General features: G+C 48.2%; 1 protein-coding gene across 2 annotated transcripts; it reads right to left on the minus strand.

The window, feature by feature from the left end:
• Positions 1 to 687: 687 nt before the first annotated feature.
• CHRM1 (cholinergic receptor muscarinic 1) lies at positions 688 to 16,773 on the minus strand. Of its 2 annotated transcripts, none has more exons than XM_081174505.1 (2): positions 16,721 to 16,773; positions 688 to 4,017 (listed from the first exon to the last, which is right to left on the minus strand). In XM_081174505.1, the coding sequence occupies exon 2, from the start codon at positions 3,919 to 3,921 to the stop codon at positions 2,338 to 2,340; it is 1,584 nt and encodes a 527-aa protein (XP_081030631.1). In that variant the 5' UTR covers positions 3,922 to 4,017; positions 16,721 to 16,773; the 3' UTR covers positions 688 to 2,337. The 2 variants fall into 2 exon arrangements, with proteins under 2 accessions (XP_081030631.1, XP_081030630.1); XM_081174504.1 differs by lacking the exon at positions 16,721 to 16,773 and adding an exon at positions 5,959 to 6,092.
• Positions 16,774 to 21,879: the final 5,106 nt, after the last annotated feature.

Raw genomic sequence — 21,879 nt, forward strand, 5'->3', positions numbered from 1 at the left:
CGAGGGAACCGCCGTTTGTCTGCTTCCGCAGACAGTTTTCCCAGGTCATGTGGCCAGCATGACTAAGCCACTTCTGGCGACACCAGAGCAGTGCATGGAAACTGTTTACCTTCCTGCTGGAGCGGTATCTATCTACTTGCACTGCGTGCTTTCAAACTGCTAGGTTGGCAGGAGCTGGGACAGAGTAACAGGAGCTCACCCCGTTGTGGGGATTCGAACCGCCGACCTTTCTATTGGCAAGCCCAAGCGGCACAGTGGTTTAACCCACAGCCTAAATACAGCGCAGAAGGCAGACACCATAATAAAGCAGGCCTTCCCCATAATGCTGGCACAGGAGGGAAGGCATTTTCTAGGACAGTGTGTGTTACAAAATGTGCATGCATAATCTCAAAGCTTGCCAACACTTTTAGGCCCATGGGCACATTTGGATTTTTCAGGGAGTGCCATGGGTGCCACCTCTAATGGTCCATTCTCTCCCTGCTTCCTTGATCAGCCCATTCCTGAGGCACAGAAGGAAAGAGTGCGCCACACACCTTATATTTCCCAGTCATCTGGGTGAAGGTTAGACACAATAGAATTAATCTGAGCCTTGAAAAGTACATAGAGCTGAAAGAGGAAGTGGGAACGAATGTCGCTTTTCCAACTTCTTCCTTCAGCTCTATGTACTTTCCATGGGAGCTTCCCCACCTCTTGACTAAGGGGGTGCTGGGAGGGGGAGAGGGCAGAGGCACCCCAAGCATCAGGGGAAGACCTCAAAGTTACCCTTGCACCCATGGGTGTCACGTTGGAAATCCCTGCGTTATCTGAAGCCCAAGAAGCTCGCGTTCCCTTAAAAATTGTACATTTATGCAGGTTTAATGGATTCTCAGTGGATTAAGTAACTCACACTTCTTTCATTGGGTCACAGCCTTATTTGTAATCATGGGCGACATTAAGATTGCATGCTTTTTTGGTTTTGTTTTGAAAAGGTGACGCAAGTTCATAGAATCGTTAAAAGCTGGAAATGGCGTTAGACGTTTATCCAGCCCAACTGCCTGCTCTGAGCAGGATCTATAACTTATTTCATTACATTACATTTATACCCCACCTTTCCTTCACGGAGCTCAAAGCAACATACACGATCCCACCCCCCACCCCCCATTTTAATCCTCACAACAACCCTGTGAGGTAGGTTAGGTTGAAAGTGAGTACCTGGTCCAAGATCAACCAGTGCACTGAAATGAATGAGTGGGGATTTGCACCCTGGTCTCTCAGGTCTTAGTCCAGCACCCTAACCACTATACTACACTGTTGTTGGATGCAGCTAAAACACCCCCTGAAATATAACTCTCCAGGCTCTGCTCAGATGTCCTCAGCAAAGCAGAACATGCCATCTTCCTGGGCAGCCTGCTCTGTACCTCTTTCCATTACCAAGTTTCTCCTAATCTTTAATCCAAAACAGCTTCCCTGCAATTTCCACCCATTGCTCCCAGTTCTGCCTTCTGGAGAGGCAAACAACGGTAAGTCCGTTCCATCTTCTGCACAACATGGACTTGCTGAAGACTATTGTGTCTCCCCTTCTCTTTTCCAGGCTAAATACACCCAACAACTTCCACTGTTCTGCACAGGATTTGTAAAGTACTCGTTTTTATTGTCCTTGTAACAACAGAAATTGTGAGCAAGGCAAACATGAATCATGTGCATAGGGTTGTAGCTAGTGTTAAGTGTAGCTTAGATCCATTAACTCCAATGGGTCTGATCTGAGAACTTAGTTGGATACACCTATGGTTTTCTCTCTCTGTCTCATAAAGTCTCTGCTAATAAGCCTATAAATTCTGAAATCTGAATAACGAAGGGATACTGATTCAATCTGCACTTTCCCTACAACTTATTCTGCTTCCTTTATTCCTTTTGCAAAGAATTTGTGGTGGCCTAGAAGTTGGCAGAGGAACACTTTATTTTCTGGAACGAATTTTTTCACAGGCAGTCTACTTCTGAATACCAGATTCTGGGGGTCTAGGTGGTTGAAGCTTTTATGTCCTGGTCTAGGATGGAGTGTCCCAGTGGTTCTTATGTTCTTAGGAGCAAAATGTCTTCTGAGCTTAAAAGTATATATATATTTAAGCATCCATTAAGGGGGAAACCACCTCTGTGCCTCTGCAGTGCTGAATTCTGTAAACATACCCAGGCATATCATAGTTATCCTTCCAAAATATAAATACCTAGCCCTAAAAATGGGAAGGATCTCTGTTCCATCCCACTCTCTGTTTGCCCTTCCTTGTTTTATGCACCACCTCGGGGTCTTCTTGCCCCTTGCTCAATGGACCGGTGCCACCTAGGAGTTGCTCCCTTCTCCCTCTAGCGCCGCCGAACCCCACGACACTGCAGCAGCATCCGGAAGGTGGTCCGGAATGACCTATTGCAGAGGGCGTAGCACATGGGGTTGATGGTGCTGTTGACATAGCAAAGCCAGTACCCCAGTTTCCAAAGGCCTTTGGGGATGCATCCCTGGCAGAAAGTCGACACCAGCACCATGATGTTGTAGGGAGTCCAGGTGATGATGAAGGCCAAAAGGATGGCGCTGAGTGTCCGGGCTGCTTTCTTCTCCTTCATCAGAGAGAGCGTTTTCCTTTTGGAGACACGATTCTTCCTCCTCTTCCTCCTGAAGGCTTGGCTCTTGGCCGCTGCTGGAGTCTTCTCCATCAGGGGTGGCATTGCTGCTTTCTTGAGCTTGTTCTCCATGACCGGAGGTTGCCTTGGGATCCCGACGAGGACCTTTCCGCCTGCCCAGTTCCTACTGGACGTTGCCTTGGGATCTCGGCACTGACCTGGCTGCGGTGGCTGCAGGACGGTGTTGATCATGGGCAGGCGGATGACTGCTGAGCAGATGGTGTGGACTTCGAAGGGCTGTTCCTCGCCCTCGGATGATGTCAAGGAGTCGGCAGAGGCCTCCTCCACTTCCTCGTCCTCCGTGTTGTTCCAGCTGCCATTGCTGCTTTGGTCTACGAACAGGCCCTCGGCCCTCTGCCCAGCAGGAAAGCAGCATGTCTGCAGAGGAAGGACAACTACGGCAGAGGAAGCTGCGACAGCGTGGGATGGCTCTGAGCTGCTACTGCTGCTGCCCCCGCTGCCACTGTTTGGGGGTATTCTGGAGGCAGCTTGGGGTTTGCTCCCAAACTCTGAGCCCTGTAGTCCAGACAGTTCCTTGGCTCTCTTCTGGATCTCCTGGAAGATCTTCCAGTAGAGAGCCACCATTATGATGACGGGGAGGTAGAAGGCCGCAATGGCCGTTCCAAAGGTGATGATCGGAACAGAGAAGAACTGGATGTAGCAGTCGTCCTCGGGGACCGTCCGCTTGCCGACAAAGTTCTGCCAGAACAAGATGGCCGGTGCCCACAGGATAATGGAGATCAGCCAAGCCAAGCCTATCATAACAGCGGCCCTCTTGGGTGTCCGCTTGGCTCTGTAGGTGAGCGGGCGGGTGATGGAGAAGTAGCGGTCGAAGCTGATGACCAACAGGTTCATGACAGACGCGTTGCTGGCAACATAGTCCAGGGCCAGCCACAAATCGCAGGCCACACTGCCCATCGCCCACCGCCCCATGACAATGTAGGTGGTGTACAAGTTCATGGAGATGACTCCAATGATGAGGTCGGCACCAGCTAAGCTGAGCAAGAAGTAATTGTTGACGGTCTTCAGCTCCCGGTTGACCTTGAAAGAGATCATCACCAGAAGGTTCCCCACCACAGTGACAAAGGAGATGATCCCCGTCGTCAAAATAATCAAGACCACCTCCCAAAGAGAGTGCCCACCTTCTGACGAAGGCTTGGTGGGTTCCAGGGTGTTGTTTGGAGCTAGTGGGTTGCTTGAGATGTTCATTGTGTCACCGTGAAGTCTCTCCTGGCCACCATCTAGGAAAGGGTTCCAGGAAGACAGCCACATGGGTATGTCGGACAAGGTCCTTTTTTACTTCTGACGGCCACCTCCGATTAAAAGGAAGTGGCAGTTGCAGACTGTCCTTCAGCCCAAGGATTTCACCTGGAAGGAGAGGAATGGAGACAGAAGTAAGTAACATAGCCTGATGCCTGCAAAGCCTACATTGGTGGTCCCAGATAGATCCGCGCTCCAGCTCTGAGCCTTTTTTAAAAAATTAAGTCTCTAGTCCTCTTAGAAAAACAGTTGTGAAGCAAAATGTGCAGGTATCCTCATAAGTGAAATCTGTGAAATGAGACAACCTGCCTGTTCCACTTGTCAGACATTTTAGCCAATGAGTGAAGTCAGAGCTATGTTTGATGCACTTCCTGTTTGGACACCAGGCGATATAAATCCCCGATCTCCTAAAGAGCTCCCGTTTCAACCTCCCCCTTCAATGCACTTTTCTGGCTTCTGTCTTATTTTCTAAGTGGAAGCTCAACAGGTTAAGCTATTCTCATACAATTATGGGGAAAGCTTCACCGTGGTAGCTCAATCAGTAGAGCATGAGGCTCTTGACCTGGGGAGGTGGGGAGCACATTTTTCAGGGGGAAACCACACCGCAAAATTGCGTGAGATCGTGGCATCCAAAACGGCCACTATTCTCTAGTGATTAAAAAAGGATGTCCCGGTTTTTCCGGGACACTTGTGGGGCATGCATTTGTCTCCATTTGCCTGCACAGTGCTTAAGTGGAGGTTAGGCAATGCCCTGTCTTTACTGAACATTTGTAAGAAGATAAGAAGAGCCTGGCTGCTGGATCAGGCCAAAGCCCCATCTTGTCCAGCATCCTGTTCTCAGTTTCCAACCAGATGCCTCTGGGAAGCTTGCAAGCAGGAGCTGAGCATAGCAGAGAAATCTCCACTTGTGATTACGACCAATTGGCACACTGCCTCCAATAACAGTGTATAGCCATTGTGGCTAATAGCCATTCATTTTGTTTGGCTTGTGGGAAGATTATATGACATGGATCATTCATCTTGATTTGCTTGCAAGGCGTTTACACATCTTACCAATCATTCGCTCATCCATCCATCCATCCATCTCCCCATCACACTTCCAATTGCAAAAAGTCTGGTGTGTGTGTGTGTGTGTTTTAAGTGGGTTTGTTGCAGCAAAGCACTTAAATGTACTTTAATTGTGCAAACCTTAAATTCCTCCTTCAAAACATTTATTAATTTTTACTTTCATAACAGTAAAAAGGCAGCATTACAATATCTAAGAAAAAAACCAGCAAGAAGCATCCACTGTTAAATGCCGATGAGCTAAAAAGGAGAAAATTCATATTGCAAAGGAGGCCTGCATTGAAAAAGGTGCCATTCCAGACCTTCCAAGTGCCCCTCTTTTCCAGGAACAGTCCCGGATTTACAGAAGCTGTCCTGGTTTCTGATTTGATCCTGGAATGTCCCGCTTTTCCTTATGGCATTCCTATTTTCATCAGGTAAATGTTGGAGAGTATGGCATTATTGGACTCCCGAACCAAGGAAGATAAGTAACTATACATCTGAAGCACCCCCCCAACCTTTAGAAGACATCTGAAGCAACCCAGTCAGATGGGTGGGGTATAAATAATAAAATTGTTGTTGTTGAATAGGATGTCCCTATTTTCATCAGAGAAATGTTGGAGGGTGTGCCATTCTCAGAAGGCATCTGAAGAAAGAAAGGGATGGTTTCTGTCAAATCGTCTACTGGCAGTGAGTTCCACAGGGCAAGGCTTACCACCCTCAGGCTCTGGTCCCTTGCAAAGGTGAGCCGAACCTCAGGGGTATGGGGAAACCCCTAGAAATGCCCCAACTGAGGATCTCAAGGCTTGTGGTGGAGCATAAGGAATCAGGAAGGATTTTTAAGGTCTTTTGAGCCCCAGTTGTTTAGGCTTTGTGAATTAACCCAAGTACCTTGACCCAGTAGCAAATGGCGACCGTCTGCAGGTAATCTAAGAAAATAAATCTAGCATACCTGAAGGCCTGCCATATGGGACAAACAGCTGCTTTGGTCTACAGTGTCCTCACCTCACCTCCTGTCCCTCCCTGGGCAGCTTGGAAGGTCTCCTTTGGTCTTTCTTCTCCTTCCTTTCTCCTTTCTCTTTCTCTCCCTCCTGCCCACCAAGGGGCAGCTGAGGGTGACGGTGGCAGTGGGGGGTTTCTCAAGCAGAAAGAGCCGGCCGTTGTTCTTTTCAAAACTGCTCCTTGTGGGGCTTCCCCCACTTCTTCTCTGTCTTCCCCTTGTGTCAATATTCCATAGTCACGAGCTCAAACAGAACCTCCTGGCACCACAGAGGCACCTTGGGAGAGAAGGAAGCTGAGGCCTGATTAAAAATAGGGAGGCTTGTAGCTCAGGGGCAGGACCTGCTGGGTGTGCAGGAGGTTCCAAGTTCAAGTTCAAAAAGAAGTCAGGTAAGTGATAGAACAGGGGACGCGGGTGGCGCTGTGGGTTAAACCACAAAGCCTAGGACTTGCCGATCAGAAGGTCGGCGGTTTGAATCCCTGCGATGGGGTGAGCTCCGGTTGCTCGGTCCCTGCTCCTGCCAACCTAGCAGTTTGAAAGCACGTCAAAGTGCAAGTAGATAAATAGGTCCCGCTCCGGCAGGAAGGTAAACGGTGTTTCCGTGCGCTGCTCTGGTTCACCAGAAGCGGCTTAGTCATGCTGGCCACATGACCTGGAAGCTGTACGCTGGCTCCCTTGGCCAATAAAGCGAGATGAGCGCCGCAACCCCAGAGTTGGCCACGACTGGACCTCATGGTCAGGGGTCCCTTTACCTTTTTAAGTGATAGAACAGACTCTTCTGCCATTGAGATCTTGGTGGAGCTGCTGCCATGCAATAGAACAGGAACGGGAAACCCTCAAGAATGTGGGGTAGCCCTCCAAGCCTCTCCATCTGGTCCTAAGGATTCTTCCCAGGCTGCAGTCTCACTGGTCTTGCTTTGAACCCCCAGTGTTTGTGCCTGGCTGGAATGTGCCCTTAAAGTCTGGTAATGCTCTTTCTTGCATGGATGGAAGATGGAGAGAGGGGTGCAAGTGTGTGGAAACTAGTTTACTGCACAGAGGTAAAATGGAGATGTACTGCTCCACCCAGTTTTGCTTTGACACCCTGCACCCACCCTGCTGTGGTCCTAATCTGGATTACCCTAAACATGTAGTGGAAAGTGTTGTTGTTGTTACATTTTTATTCCATCTTTCCTCCAAGGAGCTCAAGGTGGTGTCCATGTTATCCTCAAAACAACCCTGTGAGGAAGGTTAGGCGGAGAGAGAGGCAGTGACTGGCCCACAGTCACCCAGGCAGCAGGGTTACATGCCGCCCCAATCTCCAAGCGGTGTGAAATCCCAGGGGCTCACTCAGGGTTTGTCCCTTCCTCTCCAGGGTTCCCCCCATGCAATCTGAGAGAGCGCCTCTGCTCTCTTCATACCTTTCCTGGCTCTGGGAGACCAGCAGGGATGGGAGCTTGTCGCAGGAGGAGGGAGAGACACCCGTGACTTCCCCAGCCTGACTCATCCCTGCCTCTTGGCCTCCCTCCTTGCTCTCGCCTGCTTCAGTTTCTGCTTCTGTTTCTTCTTCAGCTTCAGGCACCTCCCTCTTCTCCCTCTGACCTCCCCTTGCCATCCCACCACCACTCCCCAGGGCTTGAGCCTTCTTCCTTCGGGGGGGGGGGTTCCCCAGGTGGTTCCCCTCCCACCATTCCTATGCACCCAAGCAGTCTGTGAGACATCCACACTTTTGCCATTTCCTCTAATATAACACACCGTTCTATGCTACCTTCACCAATGCATGCATTTCTGTGCCCATTGCTCTCCACTACAGTGGTACCTCAGGTTACATACGCTTCAGGTTACATACGCTTCAGGTTACAGACTCCGCTAACCCAGAAATAGTGCTTCAGGTTACGAACTTTGCTTCAGGATGAGAACAGAAATCGTGCTCCGGCGGCACGGCTGCAGCAGGGGCCCCATTAGCTAAAGTGGTGCTTCAGGTTAAGAACAGTTTCAGGTTAAGAACGGACCTCTGGAACGAATTAAGTACTTAACCCGAGGTACCACTGTACATGCATTTTTGGTACACATTTTTTGCTTGCAGAACTGCATCACCAAATTTGAAGCAGTGCTGTCTTCGAAGGATGGCTGCCCTTGGGGCATGCCTTGTTTTGGGAAGGGTAAAGCAGGGAGGCTTCCTTTTCAACATGAACCAGACTGAAATCCAACCCCCCCCTTGCCCCCAATTCTCTAGACCCAGGTGCCAGGCTTACGGCACCAGCCTGCTCCACCCTCGTATTTTTGGGCCGTGATTTTTCTTGCCTGCTCCAAATGGTTTCTAAACCTCTACCAAGGCTGGGAGGAGAGGGGCTTGCCAAGTGAGGAAGCCAGGTGCGCGTGTCTTGTGGATCGGGCCAAGAGCGGAGCGTGGTCGAGAACGCTGCCTCTCTTAGGCATCCGTCCGTTGGCGGAAAATATTTACATTAGCTTTTGATGAATGGAGCTCTGGATGTCATCATGGAGGTGCTGATGGGGAAAGAGCTGCTCCTGCCACCCTCCTCCTCGGTCTGTACATCTTTGGGCGGTGAGGATCGAGAGTGCTAAGCCATCTGGAATATCCTGTGCCTCTGTAGGTGCTCCAAGCCAGAGGGCTGCCTTCTATTTGTCAACAAGAGGCAATCTCTCGGGTGCCAGAATTGGGAGACGGAGGAATTTGACCCAGGGAGAGGGGGTAAAACATCAGCGTGTTCTCCTGCCCAAACATTAGTTCTCTGGGACATTAGAAGGACAAAATTAACCCTGACAAACAGGATCGATGCTCCAGGAAGTTTGGGAATTGTAGTACGACACAGGCAGCGGAAACCTGCCCTAAACTGCGACTGCTGTTGCAACTGGGAAAAGGAAACAGAAAGGCTGGAGAAGGGATGACAGAGTTGAAAGGAGAATCAGGGGGCCTTTCCTGTGACTTGCCCAGCCAGGGGCATAGCGTGGGTTGCCAGTGCCCAGGGTGGGGCAAGTGTTGTGCCCTTGTGATGAATTGGGCAGCAGTAAGTCCCCTTGCTGGCCATTGTCTAATTAAGGGAGTCTCTCCTTGCAAACTGGCCCCAGCCTGGGAGTAGAGATAATGCAGAGAAACACAGAGCCCGGAATATTTTTGTCCCCATCTTCCGGTTCTACATGATGGACTCATCCACACTAGTCCCACAGTTTCTAGGCATGGGTACGAGACGTTTTTCTTTTGCCCCATGGCTCTCCCTCTGGGAAAGCCACTGTTTTTGTTTGTTTGTTTGTTTTTAATTTAGTTTTTATTAAAGACTTTCTTGTGATACAAAACAAACAAATTAACAAGGAAAAGTACATGTTGTGTCTCTACTTTCAGTTCATAGCATCTTTTCTCACAGTTCATTTACATTCAGTATGAGACACTGGACTCAGCTATACAGCTGCAAATAAAACGTTTTAAGTTTGTTGTAAAGTGCATTATACAAATATAACACTAGATGGTGATGGTGAGCTATGGCAAATTCAATATATATTTCAAAACTTTTTTAAAAAAAACATTTTCACAACATTTTTTATATGTGTCTAGATTCTGCTACTTTTGTCATAGACTTTTTTGGGGGGGAAGAGGTCGAGGGAGAGGGAGGGGGTTGTGGGGGGTGTTGATGACATGTTCATTCTATTGCATAGTGCAGTGTTTCCCAACCTTTTTTGGGCAAAGGCACACTTGTTTGATGAAAAAAATCTCGAGGCACACCACCATTACAGCCCCGTGACGTCAGCGCGCAGCGTCACGCCGGGAGGGACGCACGAAAGTATAAGTTTCAATTTTTTCCCCTCCCCCTTGCCGGGGAACCTCCAAGCTTTGGGGGTGGGGGGGGGAGGAGGCAGCAAAGTGAGGCAGGAAGGAGAGCGCGGCTTGGCTGGGTGAGCTTTGGCAGGGGCAGGGAATGAGAGCCGCGAGGCGGGCGCTGCGGACGGAGGCGCTGCCTGCTGAGCTCGGAGGCAGCCAGGCAGGCAGACGGCGAGAGCCCCGCGCTGGGCGGCCTCTCCTCGCCGCCGCCCCGCCCCTCGCCGCCCGACTCGCCCGCCTCCCTCCAGGCAACATCTCGCGGCACACCAGGCAACATCTCGCGGCACACTAGTGTGCCGCGGAACAGTGGTTGGGAAACACTGGCATAGTGTTTGTGCAGGGTTTTGGTGTCTGTCACCCAGAGTGGCTGGGGAAACCCAGTCAGGTGGGCAGGGTACAAATAATAAAGTTATTCTCATCATTATTACCGCTGAATCGGAACGACGCCAATCCGTAACAAACCTGATTTGTTACGCATTCAGAGGTAAACAATGGGCTTTCCTGGGGAAAGCAGTGGGACAAAAGGAAAAAACCTCTCGGACCGATGCCTTGGAATCATGGATGAGCCTTGTGACCAGTGCGGCGCACGCATCCTGCAGCCGGGGGTGGGGTGCGCTGTGTGGAGCCTCTTTGCCGCCTCCCCCTCACCTGTAGGGCAGATGAGGGAGAGGCGGTGGGCAGACGCAAGCTCCATGAGCCTGCGGGCGCCCAAGCCACCACGTCACTCCCAGGAGAGACGCGTGGCTCGGGCATGCTGCAGGCCCCGCGGTAAGTGCCAGCAATCACGGTGTGGCGCCCAGTGCCAGCCGCGTTTCGTTGCGTTTCTTGACTGAACTAAAAAGTTTCGCGAGCCCAATTTTTTATTTTTATTATTTAATTATTTTCAAAAACTCATATTTTTGTCATTTTGTCACACACCCCTCAGTGATGACACCCAGGGCAGCCCACGCCTACCGCACTCACCTTCCTCCGCCACTGTAGAGAACAAGAAGCTGAGAGGGAGTGCTACCCCCGGGATGGGTTGTAAGTTCAAAAGCAGGCAGGTAGGTGGCTGGGTGGGGGCTGGCTAAGGGTAGAAGGAGGTTTGTTGGGCAGCGAGTGCCCCTTTCGCCCTAATACAACAGCCTCAACTGGTGTGTGACTCACAATATCGGTGTGCATTTGTGGGAACGTTTTGAGTCTCACTTTCTTGAACCCTCTGGAATCTGCCAAAGCGTGTTCTTACTCACACTGTGTTTATGGAATAAAATTGCAGAGTGACACCTCTGCGCTGCCTGCCTTCCTCTCTTTCTCTGCCGCTGCTGTAAGTCAGCGTGCTGTTCTATTTTGGGGTTTGGTTCATGGAAAGGGTGGTGCGTTGCATGGATGCTCATGGGAGAGCGGGGAATGTGGCACCCGATTGGCTGCGGCCAGAGGTGGTGGCATTCCACAGCTCCACGGGCAGGGCACTAATCATTACTTTCAGTGTCACAAAGGTACATCGAAGCTGTGTGAAGTATTGCTCCAGTACAGTTCCAACAGTTGCTATTTTCAGGTGCGATTCAGTCACAAATTCCAGTTAGCGCAGGTTGTGCAATGATTCAAGTTGGTTTGGAGGTCTTGCGCAACAAACCAGCATACCCTCCAACATTTCTCTGTTGAAAATCGGGACGTCCTAAGGAAAACATTCTGGAATCAAATCAGAAACCAGGATGGCTTCTGTAAATTCGGGACTCTTGTTGGAAAATAGGGAGGGTCTGAGCTACCTCCCATTGGACATTTTGTGATAAGGGGAATGTATACCCTCCAACATTTCTCTGATGAAAATAGGGATGTCCTATTCAATGATGATGATGCTCCACACAGCCACTCTGGGTAGCTTCCAACATATATAAAAACATAATAAAACAGTAAACTTTTTTTAAAAAAAATTCCCTATATAGGACTACCCTCAGATGTCTTATATAGCTTGTATAGTTACTTATCTCCTTGGCTCAGGGGTTGTTGCATAACTCCATACCCTCCAACATTTATCTGATGAAAATAGGATTGCCCTAAGGAAAATGGGGACATTCCAGGATCAACTCAGAAACTGGGACACTTGGAGGGTCTGGAGTGGCACTGTTTTAAACTTAGGCCTCCTTTGCAATATGAATTTTCATTCATTGGCATTTAACAATGCTTTTGTGGATGCTTCTCGCTGGTTTTATTCTTAGATATTGTAATGCTGCCTTGAAATGTTTTTACGAAAGTAAAAATTAATAAATGTTTTTGCGGGAGGAATTTAAGGTTTGTACAATTAAAGTACATCAAAGTGTCAGGAATGCACACAGGGAAAGTGTGGGATAAACGATGGCTTGATGCAGCCTCACCTGACCTCTCTGCAAAAATGCTCAGTAAATAGCCGATGACATCTAGCCACCCCACAGGCGTTGCCTGCAAACAAATTTGGAGGAATGCTCAATAAACAGGTCACCTGACGTGGCCTACGTCTGAGCACGAGCAGAGAGGCTTTGCCGTAAAAGAGGAGTGGGGAAACTTTGTCCGTCTTTATTTTTGCAGGTGGATGACATAAATTGCTCCCTCCAGCACCAAGTAACAAAAACCTCCATGTCGAGACACAGTGTGGTGTAGTGGTTAGAGGGCTGGACTATGACCTGGGAGACTCAGATTCAAACACCTGCTCTGCCATGAAGCTCACTAGGTCAAGCACCTGTCTCTCAGCTTCACCTTAGTTGTAAGGATAAATGGGGAGGGGGGGGAGAATAATCTCTGCCATATTGAGCTCCTTGGGGGAATGGTGGGCTGCAAATAAACCCTTAAAAAGGTAAAGGTAAAGGACCCCTGACAGTTAAGTCCAGTTACAGACGACTCTGGGGTTGCGGCGCTCATCTCGCTTTACAGGCCGAAGGAGCCGGCGTTTGTCCGCTCCGCAGACAGTTTTTCCGGGTCATGTGGTCAGCATGACTAAGCCGCTTCTGGCGCAACGGAACACTGAAACCAGAGCAGTGCACGGAAACACCGTTTACCTTCCCACCGGAGAAGTACCTATTTATCTACTTGCACTTTTGGGTGTGCTTTCGAACTGCTAAGTTGGCAGGAGCTGGGACCTAGCAACAGGAGCTCACCCTGTTGTGGGGATTCAAACCACCAACCTTCTGATTGGCAAGCCCAAGAGGCTCAGTGGTTTAGACCACAGCGTCACCCGCATCCCTTAGCGTAACCTTAACTCCCGTTCTGTTCTTGCAGTGGATGGATGAACTTGAATGGTTTGTTTGCATTTTGTAATATTGACTATAATATTAATAAACATGATCTGTTCTGTGCGCATTGATGTTCAAAGGTGGTTGCCATCTCAGCCTGACCTACCTTGCAGGGTCGTTGTGAGGGTAGGATGTGAAGGGGGAGAACCATGTCTGCCACCTTGGAGGAAAGGTGGGCTTATCAAGTAGAAATGTCCAGTTTCATAGCCTGCCTCTGACTTTCCAAAAGCACCAGCCTGGCTGCCGTTAGAAACGAGTGGCGGCGCAGATAGATCTAGGATCTGATGCATTACATAATGGTGTCTTTTATATCTGCAGACGCATCCATTCTCAATTGATGCCCAGAGTCGGGGACCGTCTGCCTGCTTACCCTTATTTAATTTCTCTCCTTCTAAAAGCCTTAATTTGAAACAGAAGGCAGTTGTTTACAACCTTGCCTGGGGTCCAGCAAGGCCCCTGAAGGGAATCTAACACAGGGACATAAGGAGAGCCTGGCTGCTTCTGCTGGACCACGCCAAAGACCCGTCTAGTTCAGCATCCTTTCCTCACTGTGTGGCCAAGCAGACGCTCCGACGGGAAGCTGGGAAGCAAAGCCAGTGGTCAAGGGTAGGGTAGGGGTGCCATGTTTCTAGAAGGAAAATTCAGGACACAAAAGTTGTTAAGCTTTTTTTGGGGGGGGGGAATGAAAAATCGCACTAAAATGCTGATGGAATTTCATGAAGACTTAAAAACAAAAGACCAGAAACGGATGTAAAAAAAGTGAAGAAGTGAAATTAAGGCTGAAAAATTGAGAACCAGGAAAACCAAGTCAGACAGATTTACCTGTCCCTTGCGTGGGGTGGGGTGTCTTGACTTTTCCCACTTTTTTTTTGCTGTGGGAAAGAGAAACCAGATCTTCCAAAAGCTATGTGAAGAGAATAAGACGTAGCACATGTGCAGGAAACCTTTGAGGCTGCCTTTGCTGGCAGGTGGTTAATGTTACTGTTGGGGGCGGGGGGCGGACTGGGGAAGTGAGCCCCCACTCAGCTCTCTCCAGAGAAGTGGAACATTTGTCTCATATCTTCCCCATATAAGCTCTCCCCGTCTGCTTAAGCCACGTGCTTGCAATTCCACAGAACTTGCGAGAGCTTCTAAACACTGAAGTGTTTAGAACTTTTCATTCGAGCGTGCAGGATTGAGCCCCTGAACCTCTTTCCAGTACCATGGCTTGGCCCAGAAAGACATTTGATTTGACTGATTATCTGTACACTGTTCCCCCAACAACAACACCACGCTCAACGCAGCTCCAGATAATTACAAAGCACTGAAAATTAGTAAGCAACCTTTCTATCAGAGTAGCCGTACTGAGCACAATAGCACAGATTTAAAGCAATGCGGGTGTCGCTGTGGTCTAAACCACTGAGCCTCTTGGGCTTGCCGATTGGAAGGTTGGTGGTTCGAATTCCCGTGACAGGGTGAGCTCCCGTTGCTCTGTCCCTGCTCCTGCCAACCTAGCAGTTCAAAAGCACGCCAGCACAAGTAGATAAATAGGTACCACTCCAGTGGGAAGGTAAACGGCATTTCCGTGCACTGCTCTGGTTTCACCAGAAGCGGCTTGGTCATACTGGCCACATGACCTAGAAAAACTGTCTGCGGACAAAGGTCGGCTCCCTCGGCCAGTAAAGCGAGATGAGCGCCGCAACCTCAGAGTCGTCTGTAACTGGACTTAACTGTCAGGGGTCCTTTACCTTTACCTTTTAAAGTGATTCAGTTAACATGGAATGTTTCTTGGGGTGGTATATGGGGACAAATTGTTATATACATTTTCAGAAAACGGAAACTCAACGTTCCCTCGCAAGCAGCAGCACATTGTTACAGAAAGTAATGGTGACAGTGCCTCTGAGCATATAGTCACCTTGCTTTGGGGAGAGGGGGGATCCCATGCTTCTCTGTTCTGAGAATCCTTTACATTATAATGACAGTTGCACCCCACTTTTCCCTCTTGGACCGCAAGGGGGAGCACATGGTTCTCTTCCCCTCTTCCAATTTTATCCTCACAACAACCCTGAGAGGTAGGCTTAGGCTGAGAGATACTGGCAGGTTCAAGGTCCCCTGTGGTCTCCCAGGTCTCCGGCCAGGGATGCTGAGTTGTGCCCAACATTGGAGGGGTCCGTTGCGCATGCATGACGCCACACGTACGATGTCCCCCAACCCTTCTTGAGCAGGGGGCAATGGTTCCCCTTAACCTGGAAAAGGTGAGGCACACATAAAACAGTCTCTCGGTACTGATTCTGGGTTCTCTGTTCAAATGAGAACAGCAGTGCTTTCTCATTCCAAGCAAAACCAATTTGCTTGGAAGTACCGGTAAAATCCTTCTGAAAAGAATTGGAAATGCTTCTGAGTGAGCACGGTTAACAAGCAGGCTTTCTCTTGCCCGTGGTTCCCCATTGTAGCCCACAACTGTTTCTCTTCTGCCATCTGACCTACGCTTGCGATGCAAACCATCCCCTTACAACCTCCAAGGGCGCAGGATGGGCAGAAAGCATTTCTGTGTGTCTGTTGAGGAAATTCTGTTGTTAAACGGCAAGCAAAATTCTTTCCCACAATTTTTCATTTGATGGGTGAATGTCTCAGTTTTGGTTTCCCTCCACATTTCCACGGTGGTTTGTGAATGCTGTTTTTAAAGGGCTTGTGGAAATTCAATTTAGGATGAATTTCTCCTGCTATGCACATTTATTTTTTTTGGTATGCAATTTTGCCCATCATACACATTTTTCGCAAAGCAATTTCCTCTAATATAGTGCAATTTTTCTGCATGCTAATTTTTGGCTTTACATGCATAGACATACATTTTACCCCAGTGCCTCTATTTTGGTACATGTCACTTGGCCTGAGAACATCTTTGCCATATTCTGAGAGCCGTCAAGGTTCGCTGGGTTTGGGTTCGTGAAAGTGTGAATGAGGTATGCTTGCCTTCAAATGTGAACAGAATCAAATTTGTCTTTCATTCCTAGGTGAAATGTGTTTATTTCTGATGAGCATCTAGTCTATATTAAATCTAAAGCTATGTTCCAGAGAGGCAGCTGTGCTAGCCTATTCAGGCAAACAAACATAGAAAGAGCCTTGTGGCACTATAAAACTAGACTTTTTATTGTGGCCGAAAGCTTTATGCCACAGAATAACTGTGGCTGTTTAGGTCTACAATCCACTGACCATCAGTGATTTGACACAGACAGATAATATCAAAAGAGCTCAGTGGGTAATGAGGCTGGTTTTTAGGCCTGAGAGTCACTGTCCTGGGTCAATTTACCAGGATTTGTCCCCTTACATTGTACAAAAGCATTTTCCAGGCAGTCAACAGTTTTGGTAGGATTCAGCCACATGCTGGCAAATTCAGGTTGCGCAATTCAGGCTGATTTGGAGCATTTGCACAACAAACTCGCCCCCCTGCAACCCCCCCGTCTTCTTTTTATAAGGAAAACGATAGGCAATGCACAATAAATTGTGGGATAGCCGTTGCTTTGATGCTACGCCATCTAACATGCCCACAAACAAATCAGAACAAGTGCTAGATAAATGGCCATGGTTGTCTTAGCCTCCCCGCAAACTTTGTGCAAACACGGCAGGATAAATGCTCATGAAAACAGATTGTCTGGAAATGGCCTCAGCTGTGCCTTAGATCGTGTCGATCTCTAAAGGCTACAAGGCAGTTGACATGAATGCCTCACTTACCTTCTTGACTCAGATTTTCGGATCATAGCCCATCCAGGTGAGATGCCTGCTGGCCTCTCTGGTTCCTTTGAGACTCACTGAAGCACTTGCCTGGTCTCTAGCCAAGGGCTTTTGCTCTTTCTGGGAAGTCTGGTAGTGGGAGCAAACAGCAGACTGGAAGAAGAAGGGAAAAAACACCCACCCAGCACTCCAATAAACCATCCTCCTCTCCTTCGCTCCCTCTGCTGGATACGAGACCAAGAGTGAGACTCCTGGCTTTGTGGGAGGATTTTAGAAGGTTGTTATGGAATTGACAAATACGAAATGGATTAGTAGCATAGGAAGTTGCCTTCGGCTGAGTCAGACCACTGGCCCATCTAGCTCCATATTGTCTGCACTGACTGGCAGCAGATCTCGTCAGGGTTTCAGGAAGAGAATCCGATCCTAACCCTATCTGGAGATGCTGGGGTTGAGCCTGGGGCATCCAGCATTTAAGCTCCACAGCTGGCCTATGGCAGCTTTTTTTAAAAAAAATCCTTACTGTAAAAAAAAAAGAAAGCCACAAATACACCTCTCTGCTTTGGTAACTGGAAGCAGAAATGCTGACTTTTGTTTAGAAGGCTGGGTGTGAGAAGGGGTGTAGCCATGGGCTTAGTGTATTTTTATTTATTTACTTTATTTGGGGGGCAGCTGCCCCCCTGCCCCTGGCTACACCCATGGTTGCAGCTTTGCGGTTGAGCATCAGTCGGAACTGGGACATGGGTGGCGCTGTGGGTTAAACCACAGAGCCCAGGGCTTGCCGATCAGAAGGTCGGCGGTTTGAATCCCCGTGACGGGGTGACCTCCTGTTGCTTGGTCCCTGCTCCTGACAACCTGGCAGTTCGAAAACACATGAAAGTGCAAGTAGATAAATAGGTACCGCTCCGGCGGGAAGGTAAACGGCGTTTCCGTGTGCTGCTCTGGTTCACCAGAAGTGGCTTAGTCATGCTGGCCACATGACCCGGAAGCTGTACGCCGGCACCCTCGGCCAATAAAGCAAGATGAGCGTCGCAACCCCAGAGTCGGCCACAACTGGACCTAATGGTCAGGGGTCCCTTTACCTTTATCAGTCGGAACTGACACCGATGCTAACTTGAAGAACTAGACATTGAAGAAATTGTGCTTGAGCTTGCTTTTCATAGAATCATAGAATTGTACAGTTGGAAGGGACCCTGACAATTAATAATAATAATAATAATAATAATAATAATAATAATAATAATAATTTATTTATACCCCGCCCCAGCCACTCTGGGCGGCTTCCAACAGAACACTAAAATACAATCTAGTCCAACCCTGAGCAATGTACAAATATGCAGCTGTCCCATGCTGCGATCGAACCTGCAACCCTGGTGTCATGCGCACCACACTCTAACCAGCCCATTCCTTTCCCCTCAAGTGCCATGTTTATTTTTAGTTGTGAACAGTCTTAATGCTATTCCTCACTCCCCCCAGCCTCTCTGAGAGCCTTTGGCTAAAGGGGCTATTGATTTAAATAAATTAAATAAACATGGTTAGGCCTTAGTAGGAATCATTACAGTCAAACCTCGGTTGTCAAATGCAATCCATTCTGGAAGACCTTTCGACCTCCGAAATGTTCGACAACCAAGGCACGGCTTCTGATTGGTTGCAAAAGCTTCTTGCACTCAAGCTGAAGCCGTGTCAGATGTTCAGCTTCTGAAAAACGCTCAAAATCCGGAGCATTTACTTCTGGGTTTTCCGTGTTCGGGAACTAAAACACATGATAATGGAGGTGTTTGGGAACCGAGGTATCAGATTGCTTCATCTTATTAATAGGAGGTGTTTGTTCGGTCTAGTGATATTTGTCTGGCTATTTACCTTTTGTTACGTTTTGTAACTGCTGGTGTGTTATCCTGGAATGTTGCTGCCTAACATTTTATGGTGCAGAATTTATCTGATGTTGTGAGCTGCTTTGAGCATAGCTTGCCATGGAGAAGCAGCATTCAATTAAAATAATGCTTCTGGTGAATTCCTTGTAAACTAATATGCTTGCATTGGTCTAGGCTTGTTTGCTGTTGTTGTTGTTTAGTCGTTTAGTCGTGTCCGACTCTTTGTGACCCCATGGACCAGAGCATGCCAGGCACTCCTGTCTTCCACTGCCTCCCGCAGTTTGGTCAGACTCATGTTAGTAGCTTCGAGAACACCGTCCAACCATCTCGTCCTCTGTCGTCCCCTTCTCCTTGTGCCCTCCATCTTTCCCAAAATCAGGGTCTTTTCCAGGGAGTCTTCTCTTCTCATGAGGTGGCCAAAGTATTGGAGTCTCAGCTTCAGGATCTGTCCTTCCAGGGAGCACTCAGGGCTGATTTCCTTCAGAATGGAGAGGTTTGATCTTCTTGCAGTCCATGGGACTCTCAAGAGTCTCCTCCAGCACCAGAATTCTAAAGCATCCATTCTTCGGCGATCAGCCTTCTTTATGGTCCAGCTCTCACTTTCATACATCACTACTGGTTGGTCTAGGCTAGTCTTCCCCTATGTCATACCCTCCAGCTGTACTGGGGCTGATGGGACTTGTAGTTCAAAATATCTGGACAGCACCAGGTCAGCACAAGCCAGGATATGCTGAACAGGTGCGACAGAATATGTGCCTTGTCTGGTCTTTAACAGTTGTGTCAGTGTAAATTTCATCCCACGTTCGTTGCACTTCCTAAAACAGTACACAAACCAAAACTTGGACTTCTGCAGGTTTCATGATGCAGTTCTCCATCCAAAGATTGTGTACAAAAATATTTAGTTTTGTTTTCAAAGAAATGCTTTTAAAGAAACAAATACAGGTAAGGCTGGAACAATGGGAAACTGAGAGAAACCAAAATCGGCAGACTTATCAGTAATGTGCCAAACTGAACTAAAAACTGGGAAAATAAGAAACCGAGTGAAACTGAAATGGACATATCCATCCATTCCTGAGGACAAATGGATCTGGCTTCAGCTTCTTTGGGGAAGACCTTAGCTTGGCAAACCAAACCACGGTGCCCTGTGCATTTCCGATCTTCCAAACCATGGTTAGCTTAAGCGAACGGTGAGGTGTAGCATCGGTGACACTGAGACAGAGAAACAACAATAAAAAGTTAGGTGAGGCCAGAAGCCCATTTCCATAGTCACTGTACAAAGCAGAGCAGACAGGAAACAGCTGTGAGATTTAAAACACCTCTCCTTTGTACAGAGTAGTGCTGTATGTGGGAACTCGCTGGAACACGGGCCTAGATTAATGGGGTGAGCTTGCCATAGAACACAGCTGGGCCTTTCATGGGGAGAAAAAGGACTTAGCCGTAGAGAAGGGCTGCAGAAAACAGCGGAGATGAGAGTGTTTTATTTTCTCCTACGTTTCTTTGCTCATTTCCCATTGGCAGGGCCTGTGTGCTCTATTCATATCCAGGAGCCTGGCTGGATGGAACCCCCAATTTGGCAGGCAGAAAAGCTCCACTTTCTTTTATTTTCACCAAAGCAATTTTTCCTGTCCTTTCTGCCTTTGTAGAAAGTTATTGGTGGAAGAGAGAAGGGAGTTTTAAGGTTTGATTTCTCATGGTTGGGAATTGGGGGGGGGGCAGCGGCTTGATTTTGCTTGCATTTTAATGAGGAACTATGCAATACACACATTTCTGACCTGAAAGCACAACTATACTTCAAATTCCACACGTCTCTGAATTTTGCAACACACTTCTCCAACTCAACCATGTGTGCAAAAATGCACATATTAGGGGGACTGTGTGCATTAAAAAATGCACGCATAGGTAAAAAATCACACCCAAAAAGGTATTACGTTAGGAGAAGATTGCTTGGTATAAAAGTGCATATTAGTCAAAACTGCACACAGAAACATTATTGGGAGAAATTTGCACTAAAATGCTGACGAATCTTCATGAGCATTAAAAACAAAAATTGCAAATCACTGCAGCAATGTGAAGAACAGAATGTGAGATGGGGGGACGGGGAATGAGATACTGAGAAAAACTGAAATTGATTGAGCCATCCGTTCCCTACTCATGGTCCAGAGTAAAACATCTGAATGTTGCAGCACTTCCAGTCTCCTCTGTGGATGAGAGATTTAGCCAATGGTTGGTGGAGACGTTTGAGAATGTAGTTTGATCTTCATTTTTCAGCAAACCAGCCTGATTATTGGGCTACTAGATTGGACTAGCCCAGTAGTCCAATAGTAGTCTTCAGCTTCCTCCAGCCCCAGCATTGCCAGTGTGGTGTAGTGGTTTAGAGCGGTGGACTAGTAATCTGGTGAACCGGGTTCGCTTCCCCGCTCCTCCACATGCAGCTGCTGGGTGACCTTGGGCCAGTCACACTTCTCTGAATTCTCTCAGCCTCACTCACCTCACAGAGTGTTTGTTGTGGGGGACAAAGGGAAAGGAGATTGTTAGCCGCTTTGAGACTCCTTAAGGGGAGTGAAAGGCGGGATATCAAATCTAAACTCCTCCTCCTCCTCCTCTTCTTCTTCTTCTTGCCAATGTTCAGGGGTGATGGGAGTTGTAGAGTCTTAGAATTGTAGATTTGGGAGAGACCCAAAGGATCAGCTGGTTCAACCCCCTGCAATGCAGAAATCACTGCTAGCCCTGAATCTCCCAACATTCAGTGGTACCAAATGACCCAGCTGTGGTTTAGTATTATCAGGATGTGAGGAAACTGGTGGTTGTAGTCCAACAACAAGTGGAGGTCACAGGTTAAGAACGTAAGCATAGCCCACAACTGTTTCTGTTCATTGCAATTTAGGAATTAGTAACGAATGTCCACCGTGGGGAGCTGGATGCTGACGGCCTGGCAGTTTTTATGCATCTGTGTTCCCTGGTAGGGAGGATGGTGGCAGAGGTGCCGAGTGGCACTGCCCAACCCCCTCTGGGTCCTGAGATATGCCCAACCCTGCCCACTGCTGGTGCCAGCTTTGAGATTTAAAAAAAAAATGTTTTAAAGTGGCTGCCCAGTTAAACTGCGTGCCCTTTTAATCTCTGAACAGGTTTCCTTTGGTTCTGCTGATTAATTGACTCAAATTTACAGCTCTGGAAATTAAGGTCTTGCTCCTACACTGCAAGCTTCAATCCCTTGCCTTCCCCCTTCAACCTTGCAGGTTTGTTGAGACAGCTTAGATTTTTCTGTTCACCGACCTTGACCACCTTTGCAGG

Source organism: Podarcis bocagei (assembly GCF_964188305.1).
Source record: "Podarcis bocagei genome assembly, chromosome: 16".
NCBI classification, from domain to species: Eukaryota; Metazoa; Chordata; class Lepidosauria; order Squamata; family Lacertidae; genus Podarcis; species Podarcis bocagei.